At 35.7% G+C, this 24,239-nt stretch overlaps 1 protein-coding gene across 1 annotated transcript in view; it reads right to left on the bottom strand.

Moving 5' to 3' along the window:
• The window catches only part of Parp8 (poly(ADP-ribose) polymerase family member 8), a 176,584-nt gene that overhangs the window by 11,635 nt on the left and 140,710 nt on the right, over positions 1–24,239 (bottom strand). Inside the window, exons 16-25 of the mRNA XM_048368065.1 lie at positions 16,716–16,808; positions 12,495–12,620; positions 11,442–11,507; positions 8,704–8,771; positions 6,948–6,996; positions 5,866–5,978; positions 5,550–5,622; positions 3,508–3,577; positions 1,486–1,559; positions 409–478 (exon numbers count right to left, since the gene is read on the bottom strand). Coding sequence (XP_048224022.1) covers positions 409–478; positions 1,486–1,559; positions 3,508–3,577; positions 5,550–5,622; positions 5,866–5,978; positions 6,948–6,996; positions 8,704–8,771; positions 11,442–11,507; positions 12,495–12,620; positions 16,716–16,808 — 802 coding nt within the window. The remainder of the gene's footprint in view (positions 1–408; positions 479–1,485; positions 1,560–3,507; positions 3,578–5,549; positions 5,623–5,865; positions 5,979–6,947; positions 6,997–8,703; positions 8,772–11,441; positions 11,508–12,494; positions 12,621–16,715; positions 16,809–24,239) is intronic.

Here is a 24,239-nt window from a genome sequence, read left to right on the forward strand (position 1 = left end):
AGTATTATGGCCTGGCAAATCACCTATCAATTTTTCTGTCCTAAGTTCAGAATGAAATAATAATTTCAGCATAGGAACAGAAAGACATACTGAGTTATCTTCTCAGTGCTCAGTCCATTTTTAAAAAGATTTTCATTATATAATATATTCAAATCCTAACTTAAAGAGGAACTATAAGCATGACCATTCTGAAATATCTGCCAGCAATAAAATACAGCACTGTCTGAATTCTTGCCAATTGTGCAATTTGGTTTTAACCTTCATGACCTCAATTGTACTCATTTTCCATTTGTGCCCCCTTTGAGATGGTCTTAAGGAATAATGCTTTCACTATTCCATAATGACAACTCTGCAAACATAATTGAATTCTTAAGTGCAGATAAGATAGAACTAATACCATGAACTTACCTTCACATAAGGCGATGCATTTCAAGTTACGACTTTGTAGGAATTGGGATTGTTGTCCTTTTCTCTGTGACTAAATCACAAACAATTGAAAGATTACAAGTAAAAACTGAGAGAGTGGCCTAAGGGAAAGATTTTTCATCATTAAAAAAGAATAATCACTTAGATAGCTTCAGGAGAAAAAAGCTTGTCTATGTAGGCTAACATTAATATCCTTGTACTTAATTTCTAGCTATTTTGTTGTACCACTTAATTTCTATATAAATTATTACAACCATTTTAAAATTCTTTTCAAGACGAGTGAGCTAAAGGAATGCTGAATTAGGGTTCAGTAGTCTCACAACACAAAACCAGAGCTCAAACTTATTTGTAATCAAAGTCTAGTTATTTCAAGGTAAACAAAACTGGATTTGTATGATCTTTTAAAAACATTAAAATCAATCCTTCCAGATCACCCAACTGCTTAAAATCATCTCTTACAAAGCAAAGCCATGGCTTACATTATTCATCAGATGGTTTTATTTGCCCGGCATATCCTAGCTTTCTCTGAAAGAGCATGGAACCTGTACTCACTCATAACTGCCCAGAATGTTTCTTTCTCCTAGGGACCACAAGGCTTATGTGCACACTATCCACAGGGCTTTACTCAAATGTCAACCCATTCAACATTCCCTCCAGCTCTGCCTTACACCTGTGAGCTTAGGGCAACCCTATCCCTTGGCATGCTTTTCTTCATGATCTAGCCTTCCATCTCAGTGTGCTTTGAATTTGTTTGAAATTTCTATGTAGAATGTGGTATCATAGAGATTGGGTATATTTATCTATTTTTCAGTCCCCAAAGTCCTCTAATGTTCAGGAGAGACTCTGCTATTACAGTATGAGATGAGTAAATGTCTTACATAATTATTGCATAGAGAGAATAAAGTTATTGCATTTTGGGGTAAGTTCTATTCCTTTATGAGTAATGACCACTGAAAACCGCTCTGCAGACTTAATAAGCCTGGATATTTATTGAAGTCCTGTCGGCTAATGAGGCCATGGTTCCCTAATCATATGCAGTCACTTGAGTGGCTATAACACCTGGGATGCAGTGCTGCTTTTACTGCTCGAAGCTGGCTCGTCCTTGGCTGACATCTTCTGCTTCTTGTTCATCCCTGGAAACATCAGCAAAAGAATAATTTAGGGACAAAGCTGATTGGTACAACTGGAAGTACAATCTATCTGATAAATTTTTGTGTGTGGAGTGGTCCCCTCCTCTCAGGTCAGAGGCTCACAAGGGGCTCTGAAGGAACCAACGCTGCATCCCAGGAACTGCTGTGAATGGTCAGGGAGTTGGGGAGGTCCAGAAAGTGGTGGGAGCTAGCAACCTGTTTGTCTTTTCTTTGCACTGACAGAACACTGTTCTGAACCAAACTCATTAGAAAATCCTTAGAATTTTGTCTTCAAAAGATTTCTCTCCTCTTTATATCCAACTTTTAAAGAGGTGTGATAAGGAGTGAGAAATACAAACAATGATAGAAAAATATACCACACTGCAACCTTGAAAATCATACATATAGTCACACACACACACACACACACACACACACACACACACACCTATGTAGAATTCACAATTTCTTCTAACCAGGAAAATTATACATGTTCTTTTGTCTATAATAGTTGGAAGTCTAAGCTTATTCTTAATGCCATCATGTCTTAAAATAAAAGATTTTAGAAAAGTAAACAGTTTAAATTTGTCTTAGAATGGACTTGAATCCATGCTAGAAAGTGTTCCCTTACTAACAAATCAGAAGTTGAGATACTTTTGACTAAATGGCTTACTGAAAAGTCTATTTGCTAACTTACAAGATGTGTTTATCTAGCTCTCTCCAAGTTGGGCATTTCCCAAAAGGTGCCACAAATGGGTGGGAACAGGCCCAGCATGTTAGACATGTAGGTCTGAGAGAAATACAAAAGGCACTCAATGCAGGCACCATCCAACCCCATAAGCTCTGCATTCTCTGTCCTCAAAACAAAGTACAGAAGCTATTTCATCTTTCTGTCGAGAATCTGACTCACAGCCCCAGTTCTGGGCTAGAACCCAGGGCCTCATATAAGGCAGACAAGTGTTTTGCTGCCAAGTTCCACCCCTTGCCCAGAGTCTCAAAATTTTCCAAATCAAGAGGCCTTAGAGATTTTGACAAAAGCCTCCCCAGACAAATGTACACACAGAGACAAAAGTTTTATACAATTCTCTATCCTTTCTGTGAGCCAAAGCAGTTTGGAGAGGAGATTAAGAAAGAGAAAAATTACAGAATTTAATGACATGTTGAGTTTTTACTATCTGTGTATTTTTATTTGTACTGCTTTTTTTGTGGGTAGAATCTGAACTATTTTTCTTTAAATAGTGTTATTCCATTGTCTATCTTATACTTATTGGCATTTATTTTCTTTGCATTTGTTTAGTATTCTGTATTTCAAAGAACCACTGTAACAGTATTTTTAAATCTTCATGTTTTGCACCAATGCGACTTGCCACTCTTTTACTAATGCTTTATGTGTACATACACATGTGCACATACATACACACATAGCACAAGGCAATATCAACTACATATGCTGAGACAGGAATATGAAAACATCTGAAAGCATGAAGTAAAAAAATACCAAATATGATGGTTGTAGGAAAGGAAGTGTTTATTTACTATGTAGGAAAGGAGGGATGTGTTTATTTGCTATGTTTATAATTGTAATTTGTGTCCTTTCTTTTCTCTCTCTGGTAGTACTAAAGAATCATCAATGCTAATAATTTAGTGATCATTCTTCTTACACCTTGGAGTCAACAGGTTCAATTTACCTCTTAGTACATGTTGTAATTTATTCCAAAGCATTTTTCCTACAATCATATATTAGCAAGATGTTTTTCAAATGAGCTTTGTTTATACTTCTTATATTGAACAAATTTGATAAAAATAGACCTTATAAGGCTTCAGACTTATCAATTATTAGTAGTACTAATGTTAACTATTATCATTGATAGAAAATGTTGTCCAGAGTATATAACTGTAAAAGAATAAGAATCTAATAAAACTGAAATTAGAAATGAAATGACAAGATTACCTGAGTAACCAAATGATATGCTTGACATTGGACTAAGATAGATTCCACTTCCATACATGGCACCATGGAGCTAAACAGGAAGATGTGAGAAAGAAGGAAGTGAGTCAATTGGGTAAATCTCAATACTTACAGAAAGTAGGTAGTTTTATGTTGAAACACGAAGTCTTTAAAAAAATGATAGCTCTCTTATGTCAACATCTAATTTGAAAATACTACTAATAGCCTTGTGGTGAAAATGCAGAGGAAGTTGTTGCATGAACAATGATAGCCAGAGGGAAAAGAATCTTGAAATGTTTTCTATCCCATCCCCCATCAGTGATAAAGAATCACTGCCCCGTGCTATCACTGTATCTCATCTGAGTACCTAATGTATATACTGGTATTAGAACTAGGGAAGGGAAAGGGAATGTCAAAATCAAGAGACAAAGGATAAAAAGACAAACGACTCCAAAAGCAATACTTAAAAAACCATTTGGTGCAAACCAACTGAACAACTCATGGGAGGAGAGGGAAAGGAGGAGGGGAAAGGGCAGAAATGAGGGAGGACGTAACAAATTGTACAAGAAATGTACCCGCTGCCTTACGTATGAAACTGTAACCCCATGTACATCACTTTGACAATAAATAAATAATAATTTTTTAAAAAGAATCACTTACTATAAGGTAAGCTAGCTAGTTTTTATTTGAATCCCTTTAAAAATTCTCAAAACAAACCTGGTTAAATACACTGGGTGGTACATGAAAACAGTTACAAATTAATTAACTATAGTATAACAGACTCTATGAAGGGCTTAAATAGTATGATTCTTTAGAAAAACTATGTCAAGGCCTAACAAAATAAGTAACAGGAAATGAGAACATGCAAGAGGAGATGTGGGGCCAAGGGGAGTTGGATAGACAAATGAAGGAGGGGGAAGGAGGAGATTGCAGTTAAGAATTGATTGTAGATCAAAGGGAGTGAAAACGTTGAAGAGATGACAGAGCAGAATGCATTATATACATAAACTGCTTTGTTAAATGGCAAGAAAAAAATCAAAGATATCTTAATAATTAAGAAAAGGAAAAGGTGGGTTAAAAGGGGTGGGAGAGAATGTTGAAAGGATGACATTGATCAATACAATGCACTGTATTCATAATAAACTGTTTTGTTGGATGGCAATTTGTACAACTAAAAGATAATATTTTTTAAAAGAATTAAACAAGAAAAACATTAAAATGGGTAAAATACATGGGAGGTGAATTTTGACTAAGATTCACATGCTAATATATACAAGCATCTAGTCAGACATTTACTATATAACCTTCTCTGGCTTCTGGATTACTCTTCTAAAGCTTTCTACTTATATGGAGTTTTGTTTTTGAAAAACCTTCAGCAGGCCTAAGAAAAGTACTTAAAACAATAACAATTCTTATCATCTCTGTGTCCTTTTGAATATCAAGTCAATATGTATTTCTGAGCATTTACATTTAATTGCATCTTTTCCTTGTACTGTGACATCTAGCTCAGGTGAATGTGTTGAGCTTCTCATTTCCAGATGTCCTTACGTTGTCAGATGAAAAAATCAGCTGTATGAGAGCGAAATGGGATGTGTGAAAGGAAGGTCATGAATACAGATGAGGGCTATAGTCGAAATAGCAGTGAATGCTGCGTACTAGCCAGAAGGCTAAGAAGCTAGTGTCGGGGGTTCGTTGGTATCCCATCTCCTCTTTGCTTCTTAATCAAATTTCTCCTCTAAAAAGATTCACACTCAGACAAGTACTCAAAGGCTGAATTCTGGAATCAAGGATACAATGTACATAGGGTTTTATTTTGTGTTCAAAGTGGAACTCTGTTCTCTCAAGGGAATTGCCTTTCTTTTTCTTTTATTATGTATAGATTAATATATCTTCAAGTATTTTGTGACAATGCACAGTTCCTATTAGAGATGACATTAAATGTTTTAAAGCTCATTTGTTTCTCCTTATGCAAGTAAAAACATGTTAGCAAGGTTGCTCAGTACTGAAAACTAATGAGGTGTTGCTGAAGCATTCGAAAACTTTACCTGAAGACGTGTATTAGAGGCAACAACCAAGCCATTCCTCAAGATGGAGTGCCAGTTTTCGATGTGTGAGCCACTATAAGAAAAGTGAAAAAAGGAGAGAAAGAAAGGCAACCTTGAAAAGTCATTCATCTTTCAAACTGGTCACAGTACAGTAGGTCATGATGCTGTTGAGAGTTCTGAGTTTCCAATTCAAGCATTATGCAAAGGGACTATTCAAAGGAAACGCTCCAATTACTGAAAATAAGCAAGTTTCTTTCCTAGTGCATTTCTGGAAGATCTGGAGAAACCTAGCCCATCAACATCAAGTCATACTCACTGAAATGCAAAAGTGCTCCCAAAGAGTTTTTTAGCAGCTCTGAAGTTCGATTCTTTGGCTGGTGGACTGCTAAGAAGGAGGAACTGATGCGGAGTATGCATAAACTTCAATTGCTGTCAGTTAAAACAATGACAGACGACAACATCAATGTTTAACTTAAACAGGAGGGTGAATTTTACTGATTTAAGAATGGTATAATGTTAACTTAAGAGTTAATGACATGTTAAGGCTTACTTATAAGCTCTATTTTAAAAACCCTGCATAAATGATGAATTACTTCATGAGTTTCTGAAATGAAGGATAATTCTGCAGGCTAAAGAGAAACAACAGAAAGACAAATCACATTCAGACTGGTCTGTTTTCTCAGTTACCTTTTTTTAAGATGTTAGAATTTCCTTGGTGTACACTAGCTGTTGAAGGAAATATTCTGGCATTTGCTACACAGAAATATTATTTCAAGATGAAAAAATTAATTATGCTTTATTTGCATGTGTTCATAAAATTATGAATTATCTACTTTGGAACATAACTTTCCCCTTTGTTCATGGAAATAAAGCAGAACCTTTTAAATTAATTGTTTGACAAATTTTCCTAATTGTTTCTCCAGAATAACTTACACAAAAATATAATCATAGAAATCTCACACTTGAGATTTATAGTCTCTAAAAGTTTTAGATTTTACTTAGAGGGGCAGAAGATAACTGAAATCACAGCCCATTATTTTTTTGTAATCAATATTTTTAAACATATTAGGCTGACAAAGTATTTGGAAACAATGTTTTCTGATGTGGAAAGGTGCACAAGTGACAAAATTCTGATCTGTCCCTAGATAATACTTTGCTGTCACTTGTGGAATGACTAAATTACCTCACTTTTATATTTTTTATTTATTTAAAAGACCAAGGTTGCAGCCTGGGTTTGAATTTGCTACCTTAGAAAGATTTGGAGCTGGTGCACAAAGGGCAACTTCCTACGGAAGAATTAGCCTTCATCTAGGTCTGCTTTACCCTGAAGGTCAAGGTCAGTTTCCCACCTCCTCCCCAGCCTCCCCAACCCAACCAGAGTGTGAGCAAACAACTTACCCTGTTAACTGGCAGTTTCACAATATGTGACCTATTACTTGAAATAACCCTAGAATTGAACAGATCAATCAGTCACAAAAATATGATTTAATATATTAAATAAATATTGAAATTATTTTTCTTCTTGGTGAACAAGGGATTGAAATGTATTTTGAGTGTGCCATGAATGAAATTCGGTAGCAGTCTCATCTAAGGGCATAGATTTTGTTTGCTTCCTCAAATAATTTAAAATGCTTATGTAACAAGGAAGATGCTGTAATCTGAGAAGTCACATGGGGAAAGGATTCCTTAATTTAATGCACAAGCCTTCCTTCACATATCAGTAAAAGGAACACTTCTACATACTTGGTACTTTAAGATAATGATAAAGCATAAGAAGCTGACTGCTTATGTTGAGAATGAGTTCTTATGCATGTCATTTAAATATACATATTTGAGGATCTCTTTGAGCAGATGTATAAAGTGGTTTATGTTTACAAGCCAAGATACTTAAGACATGGAGGGTTTTTGGTTTTTTTCTAAGACACTGAGTTTTTAAAATGAAATCAGGAATCTGAAACAATCAACTTTTTCATGTTTTCTAGTATGTAAACCAAAGTAACTATGGGAAGTTTCAGAATAATGCAGTCAACTGTCTTTGGAGCTGACTAGCAAGCTGTAAGGAATGATGGTAAGTAAGTGAAAATTAACAAGTAGGCCAACATCAGAAGAAAAAGAATTTATTAGATACTTCAGTTTTGGTTTAAGTTTTGAATATGATAATGAGAAAATTTCAAAAGTTATGAAAATAGTAGTGCTGTATTTCTTAATCTGATAGAAGTGTGATAACAGATTGTAACAAAAATGAAGAAGGCAGGATTCTAGCTCTCAATGTTGTCCTGGTGTCAAGAATAAACTAAATGTGTAGTCCAGAATTTCAACTAAATGAGCAGTGAGAAGAATCTTGAAAAGTCTGGATTCTTTCTCCTTTGTCCACATTTGTTTCTTAACACCTCAGAGATGTCTGTTGGAAGAAATGTTTGTCTAGGCCAGTCTTTAATAATCCTTACATTTTCTTTAAAACTTCGTAATAATTAGTGATAAATTCCAGTTCTTTGAGTTTTCAAAGTAATCTCTTTTCACAAGTAGGAAACACAAAGCAGCCTTTCTGAAGGAGGGAGGACAAATGATCTGAACCTGGCAGCACAGCAAGGGGAGTTCTGGAGACACCTGTCCTTCTGGCAGCCCCGCTCACTATATCCAGGCTGGACTCCTGCTGTGGCTGGCCCCACGCTTATTCTGAACCAGTACCTCTTCTCCAACACTTAGGCAGAGTGAATCAAATGTGCAGTGTCCTTGTGAAGCAAGCAAAATGTACAAAACATATTTCCAGAAGATTTTCCATAAGAAGGAGGACTCAAAGAGTTTTATCACTTAGTCCTCACTGAACTAGGAAATTAAATGAACCAAAATGCCTTCCACAAGCAATCTAGTTTATCACATCGTTTATGACTGCAGGCAAACTGCTGTGGATGGCACTGGATACCCTTGGTATTATAAGTGATAGTGTCTTGTTCCCTTCATGACGTAGAAGTTTTAATTAAAGTGCGAGTCATTATGGACTCCTGAACTGTTTAATCACTAGGTCTTATAGGCTTATACAACAGCAGCATTGCAGGGTTTATTAAAAAAAAAAAAAGATCTGTTTCCCCCCCAAAGGAAACAGTAGAAAAAGATGTCGTTTGCATTAAGAGAAAAACTAAAAAAAAATGTATACCATTGCAGTAAGGGATGAGCGAGGGGGTCCTGTTTATCCATCTGCTTCTTGATTTCCAGATATGGTGCCTGAAAGTAAAAGGGCATTATGGTCCTTGATTTTTTTTCAAAATTGTTTTTTCCTTTTTTACAAAAGGAAAATCAGACTGAATGATATTCATCTAATTAACATTGAAAATCTGTGGCCTTGACATGGAATAGCAGCAATTACCCTGAGTCATAGACCCCAAGAAGACAGGAGTTAGTTTTGAATTTCCATTTGATTACAAAGGACTTGCCTGCTGACCTGACCAAATTTTAACCTGGCTTCTACCTGTGCTAGGCTATTTCCCTAAAGGTCTGAAGGTCTAAAGGTCTCTCTCTATCTCTGTCTCTGTCTCTGTCTCTCTCTCTCTCTCTCTCTCACACACACACACACACACGTAGCCTCATTATTATTGCTCAAGAAAACATAATGCTGTCAAGCCACAAGGCCTACAATCTACCCAATTTACCTAACCTCGTAAATTTCCTTCTCCCCAGTCCCTTCTTCTTGTTCCATTTTTTTTCACTCCCTCTAGTCCCCTTTGCTTCCTGTCTTCTCCCTCTACTTACTTTGGCACCCTCATCTCCGCTGCATCATCTTTCTCAGTACTGCAGTAGTCTGAAAAGTGATCTTGTCAACTTTGAAAAGGATCCATCCTATCATGTCCTCTTTGACAGCGATCACTTCTAATGCTAGCATCAGAAGCTGGGATAGCTACTACCCATGATCATATTTGGTGAAAACTGATGACCTTCTCAAAAGAAAACAGGATGAAAATGTACCTAAGAACTCTTCTCTACAATAACAAACAATGGACTTTACTCAAAGAACTATCCATTTTACAGAACACAAGGTAACTTCTCTATGATAATTTAAAATTATCTGTAGAATATTACAGAAAACAGATGAGTATGCTGTTACGTTTATACATTGGAAAGGATTTGATACAATAAAACCTGACAGGATGTCTATGAAGCATGCTCTGAAAGAAGCTGCAGCATTTCTCTTCTACCTTGACAGGGAAGCTACTCAGAAACCAAACAACCAAGCAACTTGCCAAGGTCACAGGACACATCATGCTCTGAAAGAGGTTGCAGCATTTCTCTTCTACCTTGACAGGGAAGCTACTCAGAAACCAAACAACCAAGCAACTTGCCAAGGTCACAGGACACATCACTGTTAAGTCAGTTAGACAACTCTGGCCTCTAACTTCCTAGGCTGATGCTCTTTCATCTGCATTGCCTACTATTAAAATAGCTTACACATGACCCAGAATAAAGGAAGCAAGCAATTTTTGGAAGAGAGCTGATTCTAGAGTCGGAATTGGTAGCTATTTTTAAATCCAAGAATGATCTGGGTCTAGGGTATAATAGAAATACCCTATACCAAAGTCTTTGGCATGACCAAAACTTTGTGAAAAAAGACACTGCAATACTTTTCCTAATGAAAATATCCTTAACCATGTAGTTTCTTCAAGCAAATAATAAGTGCTAGTTTGAAAAAGACTTCTGAGTACATAGAAGTATGAACATAATAATCAGAAGGGATCATGGCATATAAGGCTTCTCATGTATCATTGTCTAACATTTACTGTCTGTTAAGTGATGATCTTAGAATATGAATAATGAATAAAAGAAACAAAGTAAAAAGTGTACACATGTTCTTTTGAGCATTCAATTAGAGATATAGATGACAATGGAGAGAGACAGTAGTGTTTTAGTTAAGTGAATGTGTGGATGGGAGAACCCTCCTACCCTCTCCCAGAGAAGGAAATAAGCTAGGTACTGTCTGTCTATGCTCACAGGCTCCCAGAGCAATGCAAGCCCAGTACAGCCTAGGCAAGCTATAATCATAATCCACGAGGTCAACTTTCGATTATTACTTTCATTTTACAATGAGGGTTTTAAAACTCTCTTCAATTGTTTAGTAGTGGAAAGGTCTTGATAAAGTCAGTACTATGTGCCTGTCCAAGTCCTGGTTCACAGCTCAAGGATGTATTTGATCTTCACAAACAACCCTGATTCTTATTCATTAAAGAGCCTCCTAAAAGATTAGAAGTACAAAGCATACATCTTCCAAGATGATTTGAAATTCTCTGTTATATATAACCAAATATTTTTTGCAAAATCTATACCTAGGGGCTGGGGATATAGCCTAGTGGCAAGAGTGCCTGCCTCGGATACACGAGGCCCTAGGTTCGATTCCCCAGCACCACATATACAGAAAACGGCCAGAAGCGGCGCTGTGGCTCAAGTGGCAGAGTGCTAGCCTTGAGCGGGAAGAAGCCAGGGACAGTGCTCAGGCCCTGAGTCCAAGGCCCAGGACTGGCCAAAAAAAAAAAAAAAAAAAAAAAAATCTATACCTAAAAGAATGTATGTTTATTTTAACCTTAAAATGATATTTGAAATTTTTACCATCAAATAAAAAGCCTTGCTTTAAAATATTGTAACATCCATGTACTCAAGTTTCTTGCCTGATCTACAGAGTAGAAAAGCAAGGCAATAATTATGCACTTGAACTCCAAAAATCACAATGTGTTCATGTTAATACACTGGCATAATTTAATTAAAAATCCTAGTACAGCACATTTTTATGATTCTAATTACATACCACAGAGTAATTAAAAAAAAACACCTCTACATTTCACTACATGGCCACTCTTGTTCTTAAAACACTATTTTACTCAAGCAAACTGATGTGTGCGGCATACTTACTTGTGTCATTTCTCTGATGGAAGTTATGCTATCTAGTGCTTTCATTACGCGATCGTAGTTCTTTTTCTGCATAATGAGAAAAAATAACGGTATTCACTTACAAGCCTCTGCAAGTTACCTAGCACTTGAGAAATATATTATTTCTGATTATGAATTTTCCATCAGTCAGTGTGAACGCAGTAACTGCTTTATGTACATAAAAGACTCCAATAAAATGGCTCAAGGACACAGGATTTATAACCCAGTCCAGGAGGACAATGTAAACAGTGTTATTCCCTATCTAAGGACACAAACGTGCTCAACTGGTAGGGGAGAAGTCTAGAAATGCAAATAAGATTTGGGGCTTTTGTTTCAGGCATTCACCACTAAAACAATAAGCAATGAAGTCAATAGAGAATCCTTCTGGACAATAGTCCATTTCAATCTCTCTATTGCTTTTATATATTTAGTTTTGATTTGAATATTGTTACCAAGTGATGATGACAGTGTGTAAGAGCATACACATAGCATACACACTTTATTTCTTACATAATGCAAACATGAGCTCTGTCCCCACCATGAATAAATGAAAGTGAAGGGCTTCCAAGGACACAGTATAGAGACATTTCTACAAACTGATTCAAGACAAATGAAATAATAACAGGCTAAGGCAATTTTAGCTCACATGCAGTTTGAAATTATTGTTACTTCAAAAAGATTATGACTAATCCTCACAAGTGTTTATAAAATGGTTATAGAAACAAAATGGTTATATAAGAAATGCCAGTCTATTAAGAACACAAATTCAGCATTCACTAACTTTTAGGTAGTTGTGGAAAGAGAAAGAGGAGGGAGGTTGAAATGAAAAATAACAAAAAGGAAATGAAAAGCACACCCCCTCCTTGTGACCCTTACAATTCAAATGGAGCTGTAGGAGTCAGAATATCAAAAATTATAAAATAAATTTAAAATAATCAGGAATGTGCTTTGGTGAGCTAGACTTTCAGTGAGACTAAAATCTCAAATCCTGTAATTGGAAACTCTATGTGGAGTTTTTCCAGGATTACTACTCACCCTGGGGTTGAAGGCCAACATCTGGGGGTCATTGGGGTCTACCACAGAAGGATATGGCTCAAAAATGACCACTTTTCTAGGAGATTCCAATGCAGACCTACACATAGATACTAGGAGATCTACCACCTTGAAAAACACACAGAAGACAGTTATAACCAAGTGGTTCCCCACCAGCCATCCCTCTTGTGCTAACCTAGGTGCATCAGGAAGCGCCCGCAAGGTCTCAGATCTAGAGTTCACGCCTTTACACCAAATTTGGCTATCATTAATTGTTAATTTTACAAATACATGCTACCTCTAGCCAAAATTAATTCTGCCTTAGTCGTTGAGCACTATTGTGAACTAACAGTTTCTCTGGACCTGTATGGTGCTACAAGGAATTAGATCTGTATTCAGGTAGCATGGATAGTGAAACATCTTCCGTCCTTCAGATGGAAAAAAGAATTCAGTTTTCAGCTGATTAAAAGTCCAGCCATGTGACAAAGGCAACAACTCTAAAAACAGCCTATAGATAACGCATTGTTACCTGAATAAAGAGGTTGGTTTATAACTTTAGAGCAAGAGTGGTCAAACATTGTAATACTGATTCTTTATTGTTGTTGTTTAAAATAAAGTCCCAATATATAAGGAGAGAGATGGTGCTATTTTGGTTGAATGGGTATTTAGGGGTCTGGAATGCTAGCTGCTTAGATCTCAAACATTGTGCTGTATGGTCTCATCTCTTTTTTTTTTTTTCAAATTTTTATTATCAAACTGATGTACAGAGAGGTTACAGTTTCATGCATTAGGCATTGGATACATTTCTTGTAATGTTTGTTAGCTTGTCCCTCATACCCCCCTCTCTCCTCCCCCTTTCCCTTCCCCTGCCCCCTGAGGTGTTCAGTTCACTTATACCAAACAGTTTTGCAAGTATTGCTTTTGTAGTTGTTTGTCTTTTTTTTTTTTAACCGTGTCTCTCAATTTTGGTATTCCCTTTCAAATTCCTACTTCTAATACCAGTATACGTGGTTTCCAATATACTCAGATAAGATTACAGATATACTGTAGGTACAAACACAGGAAGGTGATAAAAGAACATCATCAATAACAGAAGCTACAGATACACATGGGACGTTGAAAGTAGTTACAACTGTGATATAATAATTGTTTCCATAACATGGAGTTCATTTCACTTAGCATCATCTTATGTGTTCATAAGGGTATAGCTATTGGGCTCTTGTGATGTACTTCTATGACTTGCCTAAACCTGTACTAATTATTCCCAATAAGGGAGACCATAGAGTCCACGTTTCTTTGGGTCTGGCTCACTTCACTTAGTATCATTTTTACCAAGTCCTTCCATTTCCTTACAAATGGGGCAATGTCATTCTTTCTGATAGAGGCATAAAATTCCCTTGTGTATATGTACCACATTTTCCTGATCAATTCGTCTACGGAGGGGCATCTGGGTTGGTTCCAGATTCTAGCTATGACAAATTGTGCTGCGATGAACATTGTTGTGCTGCGATGAACATTGTTGTGCTGGTGGCATTACTGTGATTTTGTTTGTGGTCTTTTGGATAGATACCCAAAAGTGGGGCTGCTGGGTCATAGGGGAGTTCTATATTTAGCCTTCTGAGGAATCTCCATACTGCTTGCCAGAGTGGCTGAACCAGTTTACATTCCCACCAACAATGAAGTAGGGTTCCCTTTTGGCCACATCCCCTCCAACAACTATTATTGTTAGTTTTCTTTTTCTTTTTTTTTTTTTTTTTGGCCAGTCCTGGGCCTTGGACTCAGGGCCTGAGCACTGTCCCTGGCTTCTTCCCGCTCAAGGCTAGCACTCTGCCACTTGAGCCACAGCGCCGCTTCTGGCCGTTTTCTGTATATGTGGTGCTGGGGAATTGAACCTAGGGCCTCGTGTATCCGAGGCAGGCACTCTTGCCACTAGGCTATATCCCCAGCCCTAGTTTTCTTGATATATGACATTCCTACTGGGGTGAGATGGAATCTCAATGTTGTTTTGATTTGCATTTCTTCTATGGCCAGTGACGTAGAGCACTTTTTCATATGTCTCTTGCCCATTCTCATTTCCTCATCAGAGAAGTCTCTTTGTAAGTCTTTAGCCCACTTGATGAGGGGGCTATTGGTTCTTTGTGGCTTTGTTTTGGAAGAAGGTAATTTTTTTAGTTCTGCATATATTTTAGAGAATGGCCTCATCTCTTAAAGCGGTCTTGAATCCCAAAGCTCTTCAGAGCACTGGTAGTTGCTATGGCCAACTGACACACTGAGACTATGGGCAGTTTCTGTCTGTTTAGAGAAAGTGGTTCCCTTATGAAATACTACCAGTATTTGGGTTTCAATTTCTCAAACTGAAGCAGGAAAAAAAAAGAGAGAAAGAAAATTATCTTGGAGCGAATAACCTGAATTTTCTGATCTTAATATATTGATATTTAGAGTTAAATCACTAAATGAGTCAGATTAAGCACTTGGACTATATAATAGCCATTAGGCAGTGAAAATGAATTTCTATTTAAAAATCATTTTCAAGAATTTAACAATTTGTTCAGAGAAAACACCACTCATTATTCTATTTAACAGTCCTAATATTAGGGTGGTTTAATTTTCCCTGTCATAAATAATTTACTATTTCTAGGCTTTAATTGCTATGCCTGATGGAAAATTTATATCCAACAGAAGTCACAAATTTTAAGGGCGCATTATTTTTACATATCTATAAATACCATAACATATGAAAATGTTCCTTTTTTGATGATACTCTGTCCTTTACTTTTTATCAAAATTACCTAAAAGCAGTACTAGAAGCTTTAACATTAAAGTAAAAATGTTCTGCATGGTTAAAGATATTTTAAAATGTTCTAAATACAGAGCAGTTATTAGTTTTCTGGATTCTCAGAGGTCTTAATACACAAATTTGTAAATATTACATGTAGGGGCAATACAAAACTGAACTTTTAAGGTTTATTATTTTTAATTCCTTGCATAAAGGGGTATCAATTCAACCTATTTATGTAAATTATTAAGTCATTTTTATTGTTATTAAAATTATTTTGAGATCATTTCTTTCATGTCCTTAAGTCCAATTTCTACAATGACAGTATGTCTTCATTCATAATTCATAATATCAAACTGATGTCTACATTGTAGATGAGTGAAATGACTAGGTTAATGCTTACTTCAGAAAGCTGTCTACATTAATTAGTGATTGTACCATCATCCACCAACAGGCCTGGTGGTAAACATCAGTGCTTGTGGAAATAAAAATAAAAGTATTTCCTCCTCTGTCTTTGTGAAGTTTATAAGTGGTAGATTGGTAATTCCTTTCACATTTCACTTTCCCTTGACTCATGGTAATACTGAATATTTTCTGATGTTCCTTTGCTACCTCTTATTCTTTGTGAACTTATATTCATTTTTCTCTGTTATTCTGACATGGCCCTCATGATGTTCTTTTTCAGTGTTTTTGAGTTCTTATATAAATTTGTTTGTCGTAAACATAATCTTTTCATACTTCTTTTGTAATATTTACTATTGACTTTTCAACTGAAAAATAGGAAACATGTAAAATAGGCCATGTGCTTTTGTGATTTCCAAAACTGCCTAACGGTAGAAACCTGATGTACTGCTGAGGTGAGGCATGCTAGTTTTAATTTGTTCCAGTGTGTACCTATTTTTTTTTAAATACCTTAAGCTAACTGGGGTTACTTTTTGTATACAGTGTGTAAAACAAAAGTTACAAGCCCTTTGTTCCCTTCATACTTACTAAATAACTTTATCATGGGAGATTAGGATACACAATTTTCTTTACTATTTCATAAACAGTGCTGTTATATAACCTAAATGCTCTCTTTTGATTGTATGCTTTTCCCATTCCATTTTCTTCTGTTCTAAAAGGACTTCGAAAACTTCCACTTCATGGCAGTATAATTTTACAAATAAATTTCACATAAAGCATGTACAAGGTTTCTGGTAGCTCAACTTCACCAGGTAAGAAACAATTACAATTATGTTTTTAAATAAAAGAAAGTCTATTTAATTTCTCCCTTAGGAAGCTGTGAAATGAGAAAACACATTAAATAGAGAGAAAAACTATTTTTAAAAATTCCAAATGCCAGTTTATCTTTAAGAAGAAGCCATAAAAAATATCTCCAAAGAACAGCAAAGCAAAAATCACTAGTAGACCAGAACAAATCTTTCAAAGGAAATAACTGGTACCAGTACCTGAGCTCCAGTTGCTATTTCATCAGCAGCCTCGTTCATTACTCCCAGGGTTTGAAAAGCAAATACACACAGCTCTCTTTCACACACCGTAGGCTACAAAACAGTAGAAATCAATAAGAACGTTTCTCCACCTCTGAATTCCTAAATTAAATTGATGCCTTTATACACAATGAACAAGTTATATCAAGTTTTCAAATGTTAAAAATAAATGTAAATTCTTAAATTCAGGTAACAGTTTACTAATGACTCATTTTCTTAAATACATTCACAAATTTGATAAGAAATGACTCACTTCAATTCGCTTTATGTATTTTCTTTCTGAACAATGTAGCAACAGACAAAAATAACATTAAACAGAAAATTCTATTTTATTTGTTTAATATACATTTGCACACTAAACATGTTTTTTTTTTTCTCCCAGTGCCTGGGACTAAACTCAGATCCTTGTACACACTATGCCAGTAGTTTTCTACCACCAAGCTACACATACCCAACCAACCCTTAAGTGGTTTTTGTTTTCCTGTTTTATTTACAGTAAATGCCTAATGAGGTTATACAAAGAAATTTTATGAATTAAAAAAAAAAGACAACGGAGAATTCTACTTCCTAGGAAATTGGGAAGAAATAACCATGACTCTGCTTGCCCGTTACCTAGCTTTTGAAAGACTGGGATTTGTTGCAAAGACTTTTGACTTCCATAACCTCCCTAAGTCAATGGCACTGAAAGATCCACTGTGCAATTACTTTGGAAGAGCTCTCATCTTTCAAGTCTAATATAGTGTCATCCCTTTGATTTATCTTATCTCCCCAGTTACATTGCATTAGGTAGCTGATGAAGCCTAACACGATGCAATCCACAGTACCTCTGCACCACGGACTAAAGGCATTTGTTAATGCCACCGCTCCCATGCTGGCTACCTCCAGAGAACGCCTGGGTCCACTACTTGGCCAGAGAGGAATTATGGGCCTTTGCTAAACGTCCTTTATGCTCAAAACAGGTCTATATATGTGGCTTTACAAACAAAAGGCCTGACCAATCACAAAAACTTCTGGCTGACTCTTGCCTCGAGAGAACATAGGAAGAAGAAAAGGAACTGACATGTTTCCTTCATTAGCTCTAAAAGTGAAGTCTGATATCATTTCCAAAGTGCCAGAGGTGTGGGAAGAAATGGATCCGAGAAACTTCTCCATCCAAACACAAGCTATATGCACCATGGCGTGTATTTAGATTGGAACAAAGCAGATGGTTCTGTTTCCACCACTTTCCATTTTTACTCAAATGGCAAATTTAGTCTTCAATCTTCTATTTTTTGGTGTGTCCATCTGATGGTGTGGATTAGAATCTCAGTTTCACTAATGATCATTAAGTGGCTTGCCTTGTTCAGTTCTTAGGCACACCACATGTAATGTGGTCTTACAGCAATGACCATTCGTGCATACCTTCTGCAGTGTCAGGGGCTGTGTTGATGTCTGAAGATAATGAAGCCATACAAACAAGAATGCAGAGAGCGAAAAGCCTTGGAAACCAGAAAGGAATTTAGGAACTTACTTATGTATAGGTATCAGGTCACTGATGAGGTGTAGACAGTACTAGTGAAGGCATTTTGTTTTGTAAAATAGCCTACCACTTATTCATGACTACCACCCAAGAATATTATATATAAAAAGGGTATTATGATCTTTTTAATATAGTCATATAATGTACTTCACTAAAATTTACCCCTTTATACTTTCGTATCCATCTGCTTTTCAAATAAGTTTTAACAGATTTCATTATTCTACCTTCATACATGCTTACTTGGAAAGTATTTTTAAATGTTTTTTTATAATTATTTATTGTCAAAGTGATGAACGGAGGGATTACAGTTTCATATGTAAGGCAGTGGGTACATTGCTTGTATAATTTGTTACCTCTTCCCTCATTTCCTGCCCTCCCCCTCCCCCTAACCCTCTCCCCCATGAGTTGTTCAGTTGATTTAAAAAAATGGTTTTGTAGGCAATGCTTTTGGAGTCATTGGTCTTTTTATCCTTTATCTATAGATTTTGATATTCTCTTTCAATTCCCTAGTTCCAATACCAGTATATACAGTATCCAGGGCACTCAGATGAGATAGTGATAGCGCGGGGACAACCACAGAAAGGGGATACAAGAGGATCACCACCAACAACAAAAAGCTACCGTTTCACATGTCATGTTGAAAGTAATTACAACAGTGATATAACACTCGTTTCCATAACATGGAGTTCACTTCACTTAGCATCATCTTATGTGTTCATAAGGGCATAGCTATTGGGCTCTTGTGCCCTTCTGTTGTGACTAGCCTAAACCTGTGCTAATTATTCCCTATGATGGAAACCACAGAGTTCATGTTTCTTTGGGTCTGGCTCACTTCACTTAGTATAATTTTTTCCAAGTCCTTCCATTTCCTTATGAATGGGGCAATATCATTCTTTCTGATAGAGGCATAAAATTCCATTGTGTATATGTACCACATTTTCCTGATCCATTCGTCTACTGAGGGGCATCTGGGTTGATTCCATATTTTGGCAATGACAAATTTTGCTGTGATGAACATTGTTGTGCTGGTGGCTTTAGTGTGTTCTTGTTTGTAATCTTTTGGGTAGATGCCCAAGAGTGGGGCTGCTGGGTTGTAAGGAAGCTCTATGACTTTTAGCCTTCTGAGGAATCTCCATACCACTTTTGGAAAGTATTTTGATCATATTTACCTTCATCACCCTCTCCTTTCCTTTCTCTCTCCTCTCTCCCACTGCTTGTCCCCATTTTATGCTCATGGTATGGTATGTTTGTCAGATCTACACTCCACATGGTGTTTAGCATGTTCCTCAGCCCCTCCCCCCTCCCCACTGTCTGTTGGCCAATGTTTTCTATAAGGTTTTTTGCACTGAGTGTATTGCCTCTCAGATTTCCAAACCTAGAAATCAAACTTGTCTAGCGATACGTCATTTTAATAATAGACCTGAATTCTCATGATGAAACTATGATGAGTTTACTTTATGAATACATTTTTTGCATGTTTTAGTTGAAAGTGACCTTCTTTCCATACTCAAATATATGAAGTTTATTTCTAGAAATATGTTGTTACCAAAACAGATAGAAGATAATCACACATGCTGTTTCAAGTAACCTGTTTTCTGTAAATAAGAACCAAAATATTTATCTATCATCCTTAAAAATTAGAAGTAAAAGTATGCCTTACATTCCTATAAAACAATATTTTATCTTTTTTAGCATAGCAATATATACACATATATAGTACACTAATACTCTGCTAAGTAAATGCTGTAGAAGTCTTTAAATAAAAATTTGATGTATTTTGCTCATTCTTGTAAGTCAGCAAAATTTTAAGACAATTATATGTATATTTCTTATTGTACAGTGGCAATCCTCTCTCCTCCTTGCTTACAAATTTTAGTCCAGATTTCAAAATGTCGATACAAGCTGGTACATGGAAAGAAAATTCTCAAATTTTATATATATATATATGAGGCGATTTAGATTATATCTCTGCTCATGTAAAGGGCATCCTACTCAAGAGAGAGTCTGAATTATTTTTCCTTTAGTGAAGCTCAAGTACTTATAGTGTGAACAGCCTTCTCTCAGTTGAAAGGATTCTCATCCAACTGCATATCCAACCTTGATAAAATCTCTTAGGACACTATTTACACAGAAATCACAATCATCAACTCATCAAAGTACACATTCACTCAACAGCTATTACTTACTGGATAATAAAATATTTATACATAATTATAACCAACTTGGTATCATTTATTGTTATGGTCCCAGGGACCACCCAGACCTTGCACAGACAACTGATCTGTGACTCATTTTTGAGTCTATAATAAATCTAGGAGATTCAATTTGTGAACTATTCATACTCAATATCATTGCCTTGAAGCAATTAATCCATATAATTTAGATTCGAAAACCAGGACAAATCCTTCTATTACAAACAAACACTAATTTATTTTTATACAATATTCACAAATGCATCACTTGAAAGCATGGGAAGGTCTGTATACATCTCTAAAGCAAGGATTATGAGCTTTCAGCTAAAATGAATGACTTTTAACTTGATTTGAATGAAAGCAACTTGAATGTGAGCAATAAAAAATTTCAAAAATATTCTAAGCTTCAAAGAATATTATAGAACTTAACTTTATTTTAGAAAATTTGTGTTTTCATCGAATTTAAATTATCCCTGACTGGAAATAGAAATGCATTAACTCTACAGAATTTAGCAATGCATTTATGTAGAGAGATAAGTGTGGTGTCAAGGACGGTTTTCAAACTATTTCACTATGATCTTTTCATTTAGATATAATATTTCATGTATGCCCAACACAGAAAACATTAAAGTAGAAACTTTTTCTAGTTGGAACAGTCACGCAATTATTTTCAAATCTGAAAAGGTAGGAATCTGAAAAGGAAATCTGAAAAGGAAAAAGGTAGGTACCCAGGTTGACACAAAGATCAGTGAAGTAAAGCTTATAAACATTCCCTTAAGATATGGAAACTGCTTAGATACTAACACTGTGAGGAAACCTAGACAAATGTCTGTAGTAGCTTTACCTCCCATGCATCCACTGAGATTAAATATTTAACAAAAATACTAAAGGATTTAATAAAATGGTTCAATTATGTTATGTAGTATATTATTTTTACCACCATATTATCAACTTTTTGTTTCTACAACCTTATTAAAATATACACAAAAATCTTGATTTAAAATATGAAAACAATTACGTTATTACATTATTATCTGCAGAAACCCAAAAATCTACAAACAGTCTGAGTTATCTGTATTTCCAGTTTTTCGTTGGTCAGTCACAGGGCTTGAAATCTGGGCCTGGTCACTGTCCCTAAGCTCTTCTGCTCAAGGCAAGAGCTCTACCACCTTGAATCACAGCACTACTTCTGGTTTTCTGTGGTTAATTGGAGACAAGAGTCTTAGGGACTTTCTTGCCTGATCTAGCTTTGAACTGTGATCCTCAGTTCTCAGCCTTCTAAATAGCTATGATTGCACAACTGAGCCACCAGCATCCAGTTTCTATTTCCAGTTTTATAATCAATGTTTTTCATTATTTCATAGTTGAGACACATTCAGGGCAAGAAAGGTTTATTGTCCACTAAGAGGGAGAAATGCCACAGGGATAGACAGAGCCATAGTTAAGTTGGGACAAGTCTTAATTAGGTCTCAACACAGTGGTGCCTATTTGTACTGCATTGTGAAATTGTTCTAGCATTAAAATCAACTTCTGCTCTGCAGAGTACAAAGAATGAATCCTGCTTTTGCACTAAAAGGTTTTTTTTGTCATTAATACTTTACTTTGTATTTAAGAATATATAATCTGAACCTAAACTCAACATTTGCTTGTTTTATTCTTAGAGTAAAATAGGAAAACCCAGGTTTGCCTTTATACTTGATTTCTTGCTTTTTCAAAACACTTGATGAACATAGTCAACATCTGAAAATCTTCTGTAGAATAGTTTGCTAAATCAGTACATGAGTTGATTCCAAAAGTTGAAACCAAAACACATCAGGTTTTTATTAGGTTTTCTGTGAACAACCCAACTTCAGTGCCAAACTGAAAATCCTCAAGACACTGAACACTTCTGATGGTGATGTATTATGAGGATTCAAATTTTATTGGGACTCACTTGGGAGTGACAGATAAAGCTTTGTAAACAAAACAAACTGGAAATACTTGTGTACTTATAAGAAAGTACTTTACTTGCCCCTGTTGCACAAAGGGTGCCATCCGGGTGAGAGGACAGCACAAAGCAGGACTAACATTTTAGGATGTGAGGGAATGTGAGCCAAAAAAAGTACGGGTGCTATTTTGGAAAAGAGGGTAAAAATATGAGAAAGAATCAGAACTTGGAAATAGAAAAATCTTAGAATTCTATAGAAACCTAGGTTTAACTTATTCAGTCATCACCTGGCTTATATTTGGGGTCCATCTCATTTTGTAATATGTCACAGGCAGAAGAAATAGTGAAAGAGAAAACTGATTAATATCTCCTAAAATTATCTGTTAATCTTTTAAGTCTAAAGCAAAATATAATGCAATTAAATATATGAGAAGCATAAACGAAATGAGCAAGCTGAACTTCTGTCAAACATCTATTTAACAGAATTAATTGACATTTATTTCTTTTTACCCTCTGCCTTTGAACATTTTTATTTTCTGATATGACTTCATGTCACTTACCCTACTACTTAAATACCCAAAGCAATTTCCTGATTTTCCTCAATTATCAATCCGCTTCATACCAACACTGAACCATCTGATAACTAGCTACAACATAGTTACCTAGAAAATGTCTTTTTTCTTGCCCACAAAAGCACATCTTCTATGAAAGGAGAGATTTCCACCAATATAGAAATAATGCTAAACAAAACTTCGAGGAAGGCCCAAAGAATATTACTAGCAAATAGGATATTTCTACAAGTTATTAGAGAAATAAATTGCCAGCAAAATTAAACCACTAAGAGTGAAGGTATGCAGTGTATTTTCAGGACATAACTATAATCATGGTAGAGTAACTGTGAATAAATTATTCTCTCATCTGCAAACTGAGGGTGACCATAAAACTTATCCCACAGAGCTAATATGTGATATATGATCAAAACACACAATCACATAAGAAAGCTTGCTATTTATAACATCACTGTATTTTCTGCCATGGAAATGACTTGGGCATAGGTAAAGCTCATAACCAAAAACAGATGAGCACTTGGCAAAAGGAAAACTGTACTCTTAAGTAGGTCAGTTGAAGTACCCGAAAAATCCCTCCATTTTCAGTATAGCTCCACCTTCAATGACACAATTACTTCATTAATCCATGCTGATTCAGCTGGTTTTGAAATCATGTTGTATTTCTAAGGGAAAAGTTGATTAGAAAACACTAGCAGGTAGACGGCAAGAACGCATTTGTTTCTAGAAGTTTCATTTTAATCAAACAAGTCAGAAAAACTAACATGATTTATCAGAAGATATTAAAGTGGTTATTATACATATTTTAATGGAACCTTAATATATAAACGTTTTGTTGAAAAAAAATTTCCAGACTTTGTGACTTATCTTCTCAATTATTTATTCTCAAGAGCAAGAACATTTTTCCTTAAAAATTTTAACAAAACCTAGCATGTACTTTCTACTTATATGATTTCATCAAGTTTTTAATGATGAATTTAGAAGTCAGAGAGAATAGGATCAAAGTCTGGTTCCCTACACTCAGGGTGGTGTGAGAAAATTCCTAAACCTTTGTTGATTCTCCTTCTTCCTCTTCTCCAGTTTTGAAAGAGTTTTGTGAAAAATCAAAGAAAAAAGAAATATGCAGAATATCTGTACATAATACCTCAATAATTTCTTTTCCTCTTTAACCATGCATATTAGCTCAGTAATTAAGCTCATATTTATTCCCACTTCATTATTTTTCAAATTTATGAGCTAGACTTTATGATGCACATGTGTTAGTATAATGATTTTGTATAA

This window comes from Perognathus longimembris, chromosome 19 (assembly GCF_023159225.1).
Source record: "Perognathus longimembris pacificus isolate PPM17 chromosome 19, ASM2315922v1, whole genome shotgun sequence".
Lineage (NCBI taxonomy): Eukaryota > Metazoa > Chordata > Mammalia > Rodentia > Heteromyidae > Perognathus > Perognathus longimembris.